The 15,773-nt window shown below is 66.4% G+C and overlaps 2 protein-coding genes across 2 annotated transcripts; both read right to left on the bottom strand.

The window, feature by feature from the left end:
- Positions 1-99: 99 nt before the first annotated feature.
- CHMP2A (charged multivesicular body protein 2A) lies at positions 100-6,412 on the bottom strand. Its single transcript, XM_082333743.1, has 6 exons — positions 6,308-6,412; positions 4,395-4,576; positions 2,526-2,705; positions 1,845-1,975; positions 1,081-1,142; positions 100-466 (listed from the first exon to the last, which is right to left on the bottom strand). The coding sequence occupies exons 2-6, from the start codon at positions 4,560-4,562 to the stop codon at positions 345-347; spliced, it is 663 nt and encodes a 220-aa protein (XP_082189869.1). The 5' UTR covers positions 4,563-4,576; positions 6,308-6,412; the 3' UTR covers positions 100-344.
- Positions 6,413-8,372: 1,960 nt separating this feature from the next.
- Positions 8,373-15,582, bottom strand: UBE2M (ubiquitin conjugating enzyme E2 M). Its single transcript, XM_082333744.1, has 6 exons — positions 14,785-15,582; positions 12,706-12,800; positions 12,226-12,264; positions 11,338-11,441; positions 11,026-11,089; positions 8,373-8,675 (listed from the first exon to the last, which is right to left on the bottom strand). Exons 1-6 carry the CDS (start codon positions 14,891-14,893, stop codon positions 8,535-8,537), a joined length of 552 nt encoding a protein of 183 aa, XP_082189870.1. The 5' UTR covers positions 14,894-15,582; the 3' UTR covers positions 8,373-8,534.
- Positions 15,583-15,773: the final 191 nt, after the last annotated feature.

The raw sequence follows: 15,773 nt of genomic DNA, 5'->3' as shown, positions 1-15,773 counted from the left end.
GCCCCAGGGAGGTCACAGGTCACCAGAGGTCAAGGCTGGAGGTCAAAGGTCAGCCATAGGGGCACGAGTCACCAAGAGGTCACGCAGGGATCGGGGGGGGGGGGGGGGGGTTGCTGTTGGCCACGGTCGAAGGTCACCGCTGGGGTCAGGGCGGTGAGTGGAGGTCGCATGGGGTCGGAGGTCACCGTAGGGCAGCTCCGGGGTCGCAGGTCATGGAGGTCAAGCCTGGGGTCGCAGGGCGCAGGGGGGTCAACCCCGGGGTCGCAGAGCAGCAGGGGTCAACGCCGGGGTCGCAGGGTGCCGGGGAGGGGTCAAGTTGAGGGTCAGGGGTCGGAGGTCAGGGGTCAGTCCCGGCGCAGGTTCTTGAGCCGCTCCTCCAGGTCGGCGTCGGCGTCGGCCAGCGCGGCCGCGGCCTCGGGTGCCCGCCCCTCCCCCGCTGCCAGCGACCCTCCAGGCGGGGGCAGGGCTGGGGGCAAAGGGCAGAGGTCAGGGGGGTGCCGCCCTCTGTCACCCCCCTCCAAATGCCCCCCAGGCCCCTGAAATACCCCCCCAGGCACCCCAAATACCCTCCCAGACCCCCACCCATGCCCTAAATCTCTCTCCACACCCCCCCCAGGCCCCCTAAATACCCCCGGGCCCCCCCAGATGCCCCCCAGCCCTGTAGCTACCACCCATTACCCCCCCAGATCCCCCAAATCCCCCCCCGAGACCCTTGAAATACCCCCCTACCCTCAAAATTGCCCTCCCCCGCTTCCCCAGTGCCCCCCAGGGCCCCTTAAATACCCCCCAAATGCCCCTCAGCCCCTTAACTACCACCCCCGTGCCCCCCCAAATGCCCCCCCCAGCCCAGTATCTACCACCCACTGCCCCCCCAGCCCCCCCTAAATCCCCCCCAGACCCCTCAAATCCCCCCTACCTCCAAAATGTCCCCCCCAGCTCCCAAAACGCCCCCCCTCCGGCTCCCCAACACCCCCCAGGGCCCCTTAAATACCCCCAAAATGCCCCCCAGATGTTCAACTCCCCCCCAGGCCCCCCAAAATACCCCCCTCGCCCCCCAAGTTGCCCCCCAGCCCCACTCACTGGCCAGCTCGTCGGTGAGGTTCAGTCCCAGCTCATCCAGCACCTGTGACACCACCGCATCGCTGCGGGGGACAAAGAGGTCAGAGGTCACGCCAGGACCCCCCCAGTGTCCCCTGACCCCCCCCCCCAGTGTCCCCTGACCTGCTCTGTCCCCACCCAGGGCGTCCCCACATGTCCCCACCTTCCCGTCCCCTCGTGCCCCACCACGTCCCCATGTCCTCGCCCCACCACGTCGCTCTCTTCCACGTCCTCCGTGTCCCCATATCCCCATTCCACCACGTCCCCGCTCCTGTCTGTCCCCCACGGCCCCCACCCCATGGCCCTGTCCCCCACGGCCCCCAAATCCCCGTCTCCATGACCCCGATGTCCCTGTCCCACCACGTCCCCTTCTCACGTCTTCCTCCGTGACCCCCCATGTCCTCAACCCCACCACGTCCTCCTCCCATCACGTCCTGCCCTATGTCCCCACCGTGTCCCCACCCCACCGCATCCCTGTCCCCACCAGGTCTACGTCCCATCAGGACCCTCCCTTTCTGTCCCCCCGCACTCCCACGTCCATGAACCAAACGTCCTTGTCCCCCCGTGTCCCATTCCACCATGTTCTCCTTTCCCCTGTCCCCATGTGTCCCCAGTCCCTATCTCCCACATCCCCGTCTCCTCCGTCCTTGTCCCACCACGTCCTTCTCCCACGCATCCCCCCCGTGTCCCCCACCCCCGTGTCCCCGTCCCCCACAACTCTGCCCCACCACATCCCTGTCCCCCACCTCTCCTCCTCATCGTCCTCATCCCCCATAGCGTCATCGATGGCGTCGTTCATCAGCTCCTCTTTCATGTCCATAATCTCCGCCTGCTTCTCAAACTCCATCATGATCTTCTGGATCTGCGGCAGCTTCAGCTGGGGGGACACGAGAACGCGGCACGTGGCACGCAGGGACACGGGGATGTCCCCATGGCCACTTCATGGTGGCTACAGCCTTGGGGATGTCCCCACGGCCACCCCGGGTGGTTTGTGGTGGCTATGTTCTTGGGGACATCCCTATGCCCACCTCAAGTGGTTTCTGGTGGCCACAGACTTAGGGACATCCCCTGGGGCAGCTTATGGTCACGGACATCTTCACGGCCACCCCAAGCAGCTTGTGGTGGCCATGGCCACAGGGGTGTTCCCCTCAAGCAGCTGGTGGTAGCCATGGTCCTGGCGACATCTTCATGGGCAGCCCAGGGCAACCTGTGGTGGCCACAGCCTTGGGGTCTCCCCTGGGGCAGCTTGTGGTGGCCACAGTCTTTGGGATGTCCTCATAGCCACTGGCAGCTGATGGTGGCCACGCTCTCAAGGACATCCCCATGGCCACCCCAGGGCAGCTCAGGGTGGTCACAGCCTTGGGAAAATCCCCATGGGAGCATCTCACAGTGGCCACGGCCTTAGGGACATCGCCACGGGCACCCACCTGCCGGTTCATGGTGGCCATGGCCTTGGTGACGCCCTTCATGGCCTGGGCCATGGAGTTGTTGGACTTGAGGGTCTGGATCTTGAGGGACACGGCCTGGACATTGGCCCTCATGGTGATGAACTTCTTCACGTAGCGTCGCGTCCGCACCAGGTCCTTCGCCATAATCTTCACCGCGTCCTGAAGGCCGGGGGGGGACATCGAGTGCCCATGAGGTCCCCCAAGAGGCCTAGGGGTCCCCCAGGGCCCGCTATGGTCCCCACCACCATCTCAACAGTCTCCTGGTCCCCTTGTACCCACTGTGGTCACTTGGGGACTTCCACGGTGTCCCCCGCAGTCCCCACCATGTCCCCTGGTCCTCTCCATGCATCCATGTCCCACCATGGTCCCTGGTCTCCCCCCAGCATTCAAGTCCCCTCCATGGTCCCCGGATCGCCACTGTGGTCCCCCAGTCACACCACTGTCCTCCAGGTCCCCTCCACGTCCCCCAGTCCCACCATGGTGCCCTGGTCCCCCCCCAAAGTGTCCCAATCCCCTCCATGTCCTCACTGTGGTCTCCTCCAAGAGTCCTGGACCCCTCTGCGTCCCCTGGTCCCCTCCATGTCCCCTGGTCCCCGCCGCGTCCCCTGGTCCCCTCCCGTGGCCCCTGGTCCCCTCCCGTGGCCCCTGGTCCTCCCCCATGTCCTCTGGTCCCCTCTGCAGTGTCCTGACGCCCTTCACAACCCCATGTCCCCTCTGCGTCCCCAGGTCCCCTCCATGTCCCCCAGTCCCACCATGGTCCCCTGGTCCCCCCCCAAAGTGTCCCAATCCCCTCCATGTCATCACCATGGTCCTCTCCAAGAGTCCTGGACCCCTCCGTGCCCCTGGTCCCCTCTGCATCCCCTGGTCCCCTCCGTGTCCCCGGTCCCTTCCATGTCTCTTGGTCCCCTCCGTGTCCCCTGGTCCCTTCCACATCCCCTGGTCCCCTCTGCAGTGTCCTGACGCCCTTCACATCCCTGTGTCCCCTCTGCGTCCCCAGGTCCCCTCCATGTCCCCCAGTCCCCACTGCAGCCCCTGGTCCCCACCGTGTCCCCTGGTCCCCACCGTGTCCCCTGGTCCCCTCTGCAGTGTCCTGACGCCCTTCACATCCCCGTGTCCCCTCCGTGTCCCCTGGCCCCCTCCATGGCCCGTGGTCTCCTCCGTGTCCCCTGGTCCTCCCCTGCGTCCCCTGGTCCCCTCTGCAGTGTCCTGACGCCCTTCACATCCCCGTGTCCCCTCTGCGTCCCCAGGTCCCCTCCATGTCCCCCAGTCCCCACTGCAGCCCCTGGTCCCCACCGTGTCCCCTGGTCCCCTCTGCAGTGTCCTGACGCCCTTCACATCCCTGTGTCCCCTCTGCGTCCCCAGGTCCCCTCCATGTCCCCCAGTCCCCACCGTGTCCCCTGGTCCCCTCCGTGTCCCCTGGTCCCCACCGTGTCCCCTGGTCCCCTCTGCAGTGTCCTGACGCCCTTCACATCCCCATGTCCCCTCCGTGTCCCCTGGCCCCCTCCATGGCCCGTGGTCTCCTCCGTGTCCCCTGGTCCTCCCCTGCGTCCCCTGGTCCCCTCTGCAGTGTCCTGACGCCCTTCACATCCCCGTGTCCCCTCTGCGTCCCCTGGGCCCCTCTCCATCCCCCTGTCCCCTCTGCATTCTCCTGTCCCCACCGTGTCCCCCGGTCCCCACACAGTCCCCTGGAGCCCTCTGCATCCCTTGGTCCCCAGCTAGTGCCCCGCACTGCTCCGTGTCCCCTCGTCCCCACCGCGTCCCCTTGTCCCCTCCGTATTCTCCCATTCCCACTACAGTCTCGCGACGCCCTCCGTGTCCCCTCCGTGTCCCCCGCTGGTGTCCCCTCACCATCTGGCCCTGCTTGGCCATCTTCTTGATGTCGACGATGATCTTCTTCTCCTGCGCTTCCAGTTTCTGGCGCTCGCGGTCGAGCTCCCGCATGGCGCGGGTCAGCGCCCGCTGGTTCTGCCGCAGCAGCTCCTCCGGCGTCTTGCGGCGCCCGAACAGCAGGTCCATGGTGGCAGCGGCGCCTGGGGACGGGGACGGGGCACAAATGGGAGGGCACAGCCATGGGGGACATGGATATGGGGGACGTAGGGACATGGTGGGACACGGGGACATGGGGGGACACGGGTATGGGCACATGGGGACACGGGGAGACACAGATATGGGGACATAGGGACATGGTGGGACATGGGGACATGGGGGGACATGGGGGGACACAGGTATGGGGCACATGGGGACATGGGGAGACACAGATATGGGGACACAGGGACATGGTGGGACACAGGGACATGGGGGGACACAGATGTGGGAGACATGGGGACATGGTGGGACATAGGGACATGGGGGGACATGGATATGGGGGATATGGGGGACATGGGGGGACACGGATATGGGGGATATGGGGGGCAGGGACGAGGTGACATGGACACGGGGGATGTGGCCGTTATGGGGACACGGGGGACACGGATATGGGGGCATGGGCAGGGGGGCACGTGGCCATGGAGGGGAGGTGGGCACGGGGGGACACAGGCGCAGGGGGACACGGGGGGACGGGGGGGACACGGGGGGACAGGGGGGGACACGGGGAGGGGGACACGGCCACGTCACGAGGGCGAGTGGGGTCTGCCCCCGAGCACCCCCGCCCCCACTGACACCCCGGGGGCATTTAGTACGCCCCTAGGGGCATCTATTACCCCCCCGGGGGCATTTACTACCCCCCCAAAGCCACTGACACCCCCACAGGGGCATTTATTACCCCCCCAGGGACATGTATTACCCCCCCGGGGGCATCTATTGCCCCCCAGGGCCACAAATACACCCCAGGAGCATTTATTACCCCCCAAGGGGCATCTGTTGCTCCCCAGGGCCACAAATACCCCCCCAGGGGCATTTAGTACCCCCCAAGGGGCATCTATTACCCCCCAGGGCAACAAATACCCCCCCAGGGGCATTTATTGCCCCCCCCCAAAGCCACTGACAACTCCCAGGGGCATTTATTACCCCCCCAGGGGCATTTATTACCCCCCCAGGGGCATCTGTCACCCCCCCCGGGGCACAAATACCCCCCCGGGGCATTTATTACCCCCCCCGGGCCCAGCTGCCCCCCACCCCCACCCCGCAGCTGATTTACCCCCTAAGCCCCGCCCCACTGCCCCCAGGCCCCGCCCCTTCGCCATGGCAACAGGGAGCCCAACCAATCGCCAAGCGAGGAGGACGCTCCGCCCCCCCGTCCCCTGCCTCTCTGTGGTTCGTCGCCTCCCAGAGCGTCCCCACGAGTCCTCCCGCCGCCAGCTCTGTGGTGCAGGCCTAGAGCGCCCTCCCCCGCCCGCCGGGCCTTCTGCACGGCCTAGGCTGCTCTCTATGGTCTCGGGGGCCCCTCCCGCCCCCGGAGGACCCATGACTCTATGGTCTCCCCCGGCGGCGGACCCACCCCGGGAGTCCCTTCTAGCCTCCTCTGAGGTCCGGGGGCCTCTCTATGGTCCCGGGCCCCGCTCACTTCCCCCGGTACCGGCCGCTCTGCCCCGCTCCTCTCTGTGGTATTACCGGTACCAGGCTCCTCTAGACCCCACCCTGGCTCTATGGCCCTCCCGGTACCGGGCCCCTCTGCCACGCCCCCCCTCCCCGCCTCAGCTCTATGATCCCCGCTCCCGGGCCCCTCTGCTCCCGCCCCCCGCTCTATGGTTCCCCGGTACGGGGCCCCTCTGGCCCCCCCCGCCGCTCTCTATGACCCCCGGTGGGCTGTCCCAGCCCCTCACCCCGATCCTTCCGCGTCTCCCGGTCTGTCCCGCGCACTTCCGCAAACCTCGTGACGTCACCCGGGCGTCAGTCACGTAATAGGGAGGCCGGGCGCCACGGCCCCGCCCTCCCGGTGGTGAACCAGCGAGAAGAAGCGGCTAGAGCGGCCACTTCCTTTAGGGGGGGGCGGGACTGGGGGCATAGAGAGGGACGGCCAGAGCGGCTCCGCGGGAGTGAGGGCGGCCCCTAGCGGGGCGGGGGTACTGGGGGCTGACTGGGGAGCACTGGGGCAGAGAAGGGGCACTGGGACATAGCGGGCTGGAGGCTGGGGGTGACTGGGATATACTGGGAAGGACATAAGGGCATACTGGGGGGAACTGGGGCACAGTGGGGAAAACTGGGATAAACTGGGGGGCACTGGGTGACACTGGGGGGGAGGAAGCACTGCACATCGCACCAACTGGAGCATACTGGGTGGAACTGGGCTATACTGGGGCCACTGGGACAAGGAACTGGGGCACCTGGGGAGCCAGAGAACATACTGGGGGGCACTGGGATGAGAAAACGGGGCTTTACTGGGAAGCACTGGATGTACTGGGGGAAAAGTGGAGCAGACTGGGAGCACTGGGAGACACTGGGCCAAGCGGGGGTAACTGGGAGGCAGTGGGGGAGCTGATACTGGGCATACTGGGGGGCACTGGGACAGGGGAAACTGTGCATACTGGGAACCTGGGACCAGAAACTGGGTATACTGGGCACACTGGGAGCCCCAGGGCAGGGAGCTGGGTGTACTGGGCACACTGGGACTGGGAACTGGGCACACTGGGAACTGGGGGGAAGGGAACTAGGCATACTGGGCACAGTAGGGTTGGAAACTGGTTGTACTGGGAGTCCTGGGACAGGGAACTGGGCACACCAAGATGGGTAACTGGGCATACTGGGAACCAGGATACTGGGAGTCCTAGCACCAGGAGCTAGGTAAACAGGCACACTGGGATTGGGACCTGGGCATACTGGGAGCCCTGGGGCAGGGAACTGGGAATACTGGGCACACATAGATTGGGAACGGCGCATACTGGGAGCCCTGGGGCAGGGAACTGGGCAGACTGGGATTGGGAACTGGCCATACTGGGAGCCATGGGGCAGGGAACTGGGCAGACTGGGAGCCCTGGGATTGGGAACTGGGCATACTGGGGCAGAGAACTGGGCACACTGTGAGCTGTGGGGCAGGGAACTGGGCAGACTGGGATTGGGAACTGGGCATACTGGGAGCGCTGGGGCAGGGAACTGGGCACACTGTGAGCCGTGGGGCAGGGAACTGGGCAGACTGGGAGCCGTGGGGCAGGGAACTGGGCAGACTGGGAACTGGGCACAGTGGGAGCCTTGGGGCAGGGAACTGGGCAGACTGGGAGCCCTGGGGCAGGGAACTGGGCACACTGTGAGCCGTGGGGCAGGGAACTGGGCAGACTGGGAGCCCTGGGGCATGCAATTGGGCAGACTGGGACTGGGAACTGGGCACAGTGGGAGCCTTGGGGCAGGGAACTGGGCAGACTGGGAGCCGTGGGGCAGGGAACTGGGCAGACTGGGAACTGGGCGCAGTGGGAGCCTTGGGGCAGGGAACTGGGCATACTGGGACTGGGAACTGGGCAGACTGTGAGCTGTGGGGCAGGGAACTGGGCACACTGTGAGCCGTGGGGCAGGGAACTGGGCAGACTGGGAGCCCTGGGGCATGCAATTGGGCAGACTGGGACTGGGAACTGGGCACAGTGGGAGCCTTGGGGCAGGGAACTGGGCAGACTGGGAGCCGTGGGGCAGGGAACTGGGCAGACTGTGAGCTGTGGGGCAGGGAACTGGGCAGACTGGGAGCCCTGGGGCATGCAATTGGGCAGACTGGGATTGGGAACTGGGCACAGTGGGAGCCTTGGGGCAGGGAACTGGGCAGACTGGGAACCATGAGACAGCTAACTGGACACCCCCCCCCCCTCCCCCAAGCTGGAAACCGGGTGCACCAACCCCCCACCCCAGTTTAACCAGTAAGACCAGTAAGGAAGCAATAACTGGGGGCTCCGCCGCTCGTTACCGTCGCCCTTTAATCACCCACAAGAGCAGCGCGGGGGGGGGGGGGGGGGGGGGAGAGAAAAGAAAGGGGGGGGCCCCCCCCGCCCCCCGGGGGGGCAATAAATAGGGGGGGGCGGGGCAGGGGGGGTGGGGGAGGGGGGGAGGGGCGGGGCGGGGGAGGGGCGGGGGCTACTTGAGGCAGCGCTCGAAGTAGGTGGCCCCCACGTAGCCCCCCCGCAGCGAGCGCTGGACGTTCTGCTCGAAGAGGCGCCGGTTGCTCTGCAGCACCTCCGCCGCCTCCTTGTTCAGGGGGTCCTCGGGGTTCGGCTCCTGGGGGGGGGCGGGGGACCCCAATTTATTCGGGGGGGGGACCCCAATTTATGGGGGGACCCCAATTTATTCGAGGGACCCCCAATTTATTCGGGGGACCCCCAATTTATTAAGGGGGGGGCACCCTTTAGCCCCCCCCCCCCCCCGCGCCGATCCTTTGGGCAGCCCGGGGGGGGGGGGTGTGTGTGTGAGCGGTGCCCCCCCCAGTTGTCTTATTGCCCCCCCAATACCCCTTAGTGCCCCCCCAAGACCCCCTGGGGCTCCCTATTGCCCCCCCAAGACCCCTTAGTGCCCCCCCAATACCCCCTGGGGCTCCCTATTGCCCCACCCCCACCCCTTAATGCCCCCCAATAACCCCCAGGACTCCCTAATGCCCCCCTCCTTAATGCCCCCCCCAAGAGGCCCCCCTACTCCTTAATGCCCCCCAAGACCCCTTAATGCCCCCCAATACCCCCTGGGGCTCCTTAGTGCCCCCCCCCACCCCTTAATGCCCCCCCAAGACCCTCCAGGACTCCTTAATGCCCCCCCATTCTCCCTAATGCCCCCCTAAGACTCCTTAATGCCCCCCCCAATAACCCCCAGGATTCCCTATTGCGGCCCCCCACTCCTTAATGCCCCCCCATAACCCCCCCTACTCCTTAATGCCCCCCCAAGACTCCTTAATGCCCCCCCGTCACCCCCCCTACTCCTTAATGCCCCCCCCAAGACTCCTTAATGCCCCCCAATACCCCCCAGGACTCCCTAATGCCCCCCCCCACTCCCCAATGCCCCCCATATACCCCCCCTACTCCTTAATGCCCCCCCCCAGACTCCTTAATGCCCCCCAATACCCCCCAGGACTCCCTAATGCCCCCCCCCACTCCCTAATGCCCCCCATATACCCCCCCTACTCCTTAATGCCCCCCCCAGACTCCTTAATGCCCCCCAATACCCCCCAGGACTCCCTAATGCCCCCCCCAAATCCCCCGGGACTCCTTAATGCCCCCCCCCCCCGGACACCCTAATACCCCCCCGGCGCACCCCAATACCTGCCCTTGGTACCCCAACAACTGCCCCCGACACCCCCTGATACCCCCCGACACCCCCCAAGCCCCCCCCCGCGCCCTCTGACACCCCAATACCCCCCGATACGCCCCAAAACCCCCTTAATGCCCCCCCCGGCAGGGAACGGCCCCGTCACCCCACCCCGTGGGGGACTCCCAGGTGGCACTGGGGTCGGGGACAGTCTGGGGTGGCCCAGGGCCACCCAGTGTCCCCACAAAGGGACCAGGTGTCCCCATGGGGTGTCCCCGGGCCACCTCAGGGTGTCCCCGGGCCACCAAAGGCCACCTCAGGGTGTCTCTGGGTGCCCCTTTGGGGTGACCTGGCATCACCAGGTGGCCCCAAAAGGTGTCCCAAGGCCACCAGGTGCCACCTCAGGGTGTCCCAAGGCCATCGGGTGCACCCAGGAGATGTCCCAAGGCCACTGGGTACCACCTTGGGGTCTCCCAAGGCCACCAAGGGCCCCTAGGACATGTCCCAGGGCCACCAAGTGCCACCTCAAGGTGTCCCAAGGCCATCGGGTGCACCCAGAAGGTGTCCCAAGGCCACTGGCTACCACCTTGGGGTCTCCCAAGGCCACCAAGGGCCCCTAGGATATGTCCCAGGGCCACCAGCTGCCACCTCAGGGTGTCCCAAGGCCATCAGGTGTCCCTAGGACATGTCCCGGGGCTACCAGGTACCACCTCAAGGTGTCCCAAGGCCATCAGTTGCCATCTCAGGGTGTCCCAAGGTCACCAAGTGCCCCTAGGACATGTCCCAGGGCCACCAGCTGCCACCTCAGGGTGTCCCAAAGCCATGAGGTGCCCCTAGGACACGTCCCGGGGCTACCAGGTGCCACCTCAGGGTGTCCCAAGGCCATCAGTTGCCATCCCAGGGTGTCCCAAGGTCACCAAGTGCCCCTAGGACATGTCCCAAGGCTACCAGGTGCCACCTTGAGGTGTCCCAAGGCCAGCAGGTGCACCCAGGAGATGTCCCATGGCCACCAGGTGCCACCTCAGGGTATCCCAAGGCCAACAAGGGCCCCTAGGACATGTTCCAGGGCCACCAGCTGCCACCTCAGGGTGTCCCAAGGCCATCAGATGCCCCTAGGACATGTCCCAGGGCCACCAGGTGCCACCTCAAGGTGTCCCAAGGCCATCAGTTGCCATCTCAGGGTGTCCCAAGGTCACCAAGTGCCCCTAGGACATGTCCCAGGGCCACCAGCTGCCACCTCAGGGTGTCCCAAGGCCATTGGGTGCACTCAGGAGGTGTCCCAAGGCCACGATGGGTGCCCCCCACCCACAGGCGCGTGCCCCCCAGCGGTACTCACCAGGAAGAGGTACTGCAGGCCGTAGATGATGGAGTTTATCGTCAGGACGGGCTTCCAGTCCTCTCTGGGGACAGAGCCGGGCATCAGGGGGGCCACCAGGGCCACCACAGAGGTGGCCATGGTCACCCCAAGGTGACCGTGGCCACCCCGTGCCCACACTCGAGGCGCACGGGGCAACCGTTTGCCCCCTCGTCCCACCCTGCCGGGTCTCTGGGGGCAGATGGGGACCCGGATCCAGCTGTGGCCACCCCAGATGTGGCTGTGGCCACCCTGGAGGTGACAGTGGCCACCCTGGAGGTGACAGTGGCCCACCTGAGGATGTTGAGGCAGACGTTGCCCTCCAGGTCGATGTTGGGGTGATAAACCATCGTCTCACACTTCACCTTCGGCGGGTCGTGGGGGTAGCCCTGGCCGACCTGGGGGTGGGGCACAGTGTCACGGCTCAGCCCCTCCATGGCCACCGGCCACGTCTTGGTGGCCACCAGCCCCTACCCCAATCCACAGTGTGGACATCTGATTCCTTGCTGTGTCTTGGTGGTCACTGGTCTCACAATGGTGGCCACCAGCCCCTGGACCCTACCCCCAACCTGCAGTGGGGACATGTGGCTGTTTGTCATGTCTTGGTGGCCACAGGTCACGTCCTGGTAGCCACCGATTTTTCATCCCCACCTCAAACCACACAGTAGACGCAGACAAAGATCACATCCGAGTGGCCACCAAACCCCAGGTCCCATTTTCAGCCCACAGAGACGGACACATGGCCATTTTGGTGGCCACCAAATAAATCCCCCCACCCCACCTCCAATATATAGAGTGGACACATGGCCACTAGTCACATCATGGTGGCCACCAGCCCCTATGCTGACCCACAGGGCGGACACTTGGCTACCAGTCACATCTTGGTGGCCACCAACCCCTGGTCCCAGTCCCAACCTCCACAGTGGCCACAAATCACGGTTGGTCATATTCTGGCGGCCACAGGTCACGAGGTTTCAGTGGCCACCTGCCTCCCCCTCCCACCCACAGGCCAAGCTCATGACTACGGGTCCCACCCTGGTGGCTGCAGGTCCCACTTTGGTGGCCACCACCCCACAGCTGCCACCCCCAGCCCCTGGGGCAGCCATGTGGCCACCGGTCCCATCTTGATGGCCCCGGGATGGGCGTTGGTGGCCACGGAATTCCCCGCGGTGCAGGACCAACCTTAAAACTGAAGACGAATTTCCCTCCCTTGTAGAAGCCCTGTGGGAGAGACAGACGTCACCGGGGATGGGGACACGGGGGGGGGACACAAGGGACAAGGAGGGGACACGGGGAGAGGGGGGACACCAGGGGGACCCCAAGGGACAAGCGGGGACAAAGAGGGGGACGGGGGGAGGATGGGCAAGAGCCAGAGGGAAAGGGGGGGGGGCACAGGGGAACCCCAAGGGACAGGGAGGGGACACGGGTGACAGAGGGGGACGGGGGTCCCAGCGGGGACACGAGGACATTGCAGGGATGGATGGGGACCCCAAAATGGGGGGGGACAGGGGGAAGAGCCAGGGGATGGGGGGGGGAGCCAGGAGGACACAGAGGGACAGGAGGGGACAAAGGGACCGGGGTGGGACACAGGAGCCCAGGGGTGGGATGGGGGGGACCCAAGAGGGTGACAAGGGGACAGGGGGGGTGACAGGGGGACCCCACCTCGTCGGGGCAGATGAGGAGGCGGAAGTGCAGGAGGTCGTCCTGGTCGGAGAAATCGATCTCGCACGTCTTGGGCAGGTTCAGCTCGTTGATGTCTGCAGGGGGGGGACACGCGGGGACACAGGTGACACGCGGGGACACGGGTGACACGCGGGGACACGGACACGAGTCAGGGGGACATTGACACGGGGCTGCGGCCACCCCGAGCCCACCCTCCAAGCCAGGACATCCCAGGCCCAGTGTGGTGGACCTACTGGGACCAGTGTGCCCTCCCCAGTATCCTCCAGTAGGCCCTACCGACTGGGTGCTACTGGGAGCAGTGTCATTTCCCCCCCAGCCATATTCCCAGTGGGGCCCTACTGGAACCAGTGTCCCCCTGCATGCATGGAGCTGCACTGGGACCAGAGCTTCACCCCATGTGCCCCCCACCAGGGCCTTACTGGGACCAGCCTGTGTCCCCTGCCAGGGCTCTACTGGGACCAGTATGTTCCCCCCCGCTGGGGCCCTGCTGGGACCAATACATTCCCCCCACCAGGGCCCTACTAGGACTAGCCCATTCCTCCCACCAGGGCCTTACTGGGACCAGTATGTTCCTCCCACCAGGGCCTTACTAGGACCAGCCCATACCCCCCACCAGGGCCTTATTAGGACCAGTACGTTCCCCTCACCGGGGCCTTACTGGGACCAGTACGTTGTCCCCCGCCTAGGACCTTACTGGGACAGCTTGTGTCCCCCACTGGGGCCTTACTGGGACCAGTACATTCCTCCCACCGGGGCCCTACTGGGCCCAGCCCATTTGCCCTACTCGGACCAGCCCATGCCCCCTCCCAGGCCCCTACTGGGACCAGTATGTTGCCCCCCACCTGGGGCCCTACTGGGACCAGCCCATGCCCCCCACCAGGGCCTTACTGAGCCCAGCCCATTTGCCCTACTGGCACCAGCCCATTCCTCCTACCAGGGCCTTACTGGGACCAGTATGTTCCCCCCACAGGGGCCCTACTGGGACCAGCCCGTGTCCCCTCCTGGGCCCTTACTGGGCCCAGCCCATTTGCGCGACTAGGACCAGCCTGTATCCCCCACCAAGGCCCTACTGGGACCAGCCCATGCCCCCCATCGGGGCCTTACTGGGACCAGCCCGTGTCCCCCCACCGGGGCCCTGCCAGGCCCAGCCCATTTGCCCTACTGGGACCAGCCTGTGTCCCCCACTGGGGCCTTACTGGGACCAGACCATACCCCCCACCAGGGCCTTACAGGGACCAGTACTTTCCCCCCACTGGGGCCTTACTGGGCCCAGTCCGTGTCCCCCACCGGGGCCTTACTGGGACCCGCCCATGTCCCCCACTAGGCCCCTACTGGGCCCAGCCCATTTGCCCTACTGGGACCAGCCTCTGTCCCACACCAGGGCCTTACTGGGACCAGCCTGTGTCCCCCCCGGGCCTTACTGGGCCCAGCCCATACCCCCCATCGGGGCCTTACTGGGACCAGTACTTTCCCCCCACTGGGGCCCTACTGGGCCCAGCCCATTTGCCCTCCTGGGCCCAGCCCGTGTTCCCCACTGGGGCCTTACTGGGACCAGTACGTTCCCCCACCAGGGTCCTACTGGGCCCAGCCTGTCCCCCACCGGGGCCTTACTGGGCCCAGTACTTTCCCCCCACCGGGGCTTTACTGGGCCCAGCCCATTTACCCTACTGGGCCCAGCCCGTGTTCCCCACCGGGGCCTTACTGGGCCCAGTACTTTCCCCCCACTGGGGCCTTACTGGGCCCAGTACTTTCCCCCCACTGGGGCCTTACTGGGCCCAGTCCGTGTCCCCCACTGGGGCCTTACTGGGCCCAGCCCGTGTTCCCCACCGGGGCCTTACTGGGCCCAGTACTTTCCCCCCACCGGGCCTTACTGGGCCCGGCCCGCGCCCCCCGCTCAGGCCCCGCCGCCCCCGGCCCCCCCGGGCCTCGCCAGGCCCCGGCCCCCCCCAACGCCCGGAGCCCACCCCGCTCCCCGCGCCGAGGCCGGGCCGGTGCCGGCGGGGACCGGGGAAGGGGAGAGCGGGGGTCGGGAAGCCGCCAGGCCCCGGGACCGGTCACCTTTCTGGATACGGAGCTGGGCGGCCGAGGCCTTTTTGCTGGTGCCCTTGGTGCCGCCCGCCGATTCCTCCTCCTTCTTCTGTTGCTTTAACGAGAAGAGCTTGATCATCCTGCCGGGCCGAACCGGGCGGGGACCGGCGGGCGGGGGCCGGGCCGGGCCCGGCGGTGGCGGGAGCCGGGCGGGGGGCCCCCCCCCGACGGGGAGGAGGGGGCGGGCGAACGGCGCAGGCGGCAACGGGAGCCCGGAGCGGGGAAGCGGCGGCGGCTCTGAGGCGATGGAGGAAAGGGGGGGGGGGGGGGGTAAGAGAAGAGGGAGATCGGCGACGGCCGGCGCCGCTCGGCAACTTCCGGAAACGCTTCGGGGTTGTCCGGAAAGAGGCTTCGGGACTTTCCGGAAGGATCGGAGGAGACTTCGGAACCTTTCGGGACTTTCCGGAAAGGACTCGGGCCGGCGCCGAACGCGCTTCGGCTTCTTCCGGAAGGAGAACGACTCGTTCCGGGGTCTGCCCCCCCCCGCCGCCGCTTCGGCTCTTTCCGGAGGCGCTTCGGCTCTTTCCGGAAAGCGGGGGGGGGGGTGGGTTCGATGCGTTCCGCCCCGCCTCGGCTCTCTCCGGAAAGGGCCGAGTGTTGCCGAGCTCTTCCCCGAGCCGTGTCGGCTCTTTCCGGAAGTTCGGCGGGTTCGGCTCTTTCCGGAGAGAAGCGACGGGTTTCTCCGAAAAGAGGGCGAGCTGGCTGCCTTCGGCTCCCCTTCGGCTCCTTTCGGAAACGCTTCGGCTCTTTCCGGAATACCTCGGCTCTTTCCGGCAGCTCACTCGCCTCCCCGCTCCCTTCGTGTCTCACCGGAAAACGTCGGCTCTTTCCGGAAGTCTCCCCGCACACACCCCCCCCCGCCAAACTCGGCTCTTTCCGGAAGGCTTCGGCTCTTTCCGGAAGGCTTCGGCTCTTTCCGGATTCCTCCCTACTTCCACCAGCCAATCCCGCGCAGGGGG

Source organism: Platalea leucorodia, assembly GCF_965183815.1.
Source record: "Platalea leucorodia genome assembly, chromosome: 27".
Classification (NCBI taxonomy): Eukaryota; Metazoa; Chordata; class Aves; order Pelecaniformes; family Threskiornithidae; genus Platalea; species Platalea leucorodia.
Note: the sequence above shows the minus strand (reverse complement) of the source record. Positions and strands in the feature narration are given on the sequence as shown.

Bases quoted from the DNA above. Each gene is read 5' to 3' on its own strand.
- CHMP2A (XM_082333743.1), bottom strand. From the start codon at position 4,562: ATGGACCTGCTGTTCGGGCGCCGCAAGACGCCGGAGGAGCTGCTGCGG. The intron at 1,143-1,844 runs GTGGGGGACAGG...TGTCCCCCGCAG, and splicing joins GAGGACGATGAGGAGGAGAG to CGATGCGGTGGTGTCACAGG. The intron at 467-1,080 runs GTGAGTGGGGCT...CTTTGCCCCCAG, and splicing joins CCTCACCGACGAGCTGGCCA to CCCTGCCCCCGCCTGGAGGG.
- UBE2M (XM_082333744.1), bottom strand. From the start codon at position 14,893: ATGATCAAGCTCTTCTCGTTAAAGCAACAGAAGAAGGAGGAGGAATCG. The intron at 12,265-12,705 runs GTGGGGTCCCCC...TCTCTCCCACAG, and splicing joins TCCTCATCTGCCCCGACGAG to GGCTTCTACAAGGGAGGGAA. The intron at 11,442-12,225 runs GTTGGTCCTGCA...CCCCACCCCCAG, and splicing joins AATTCGTCTTCAGTTTTAAG to GTCGGCCAGGGCTACCCCCA.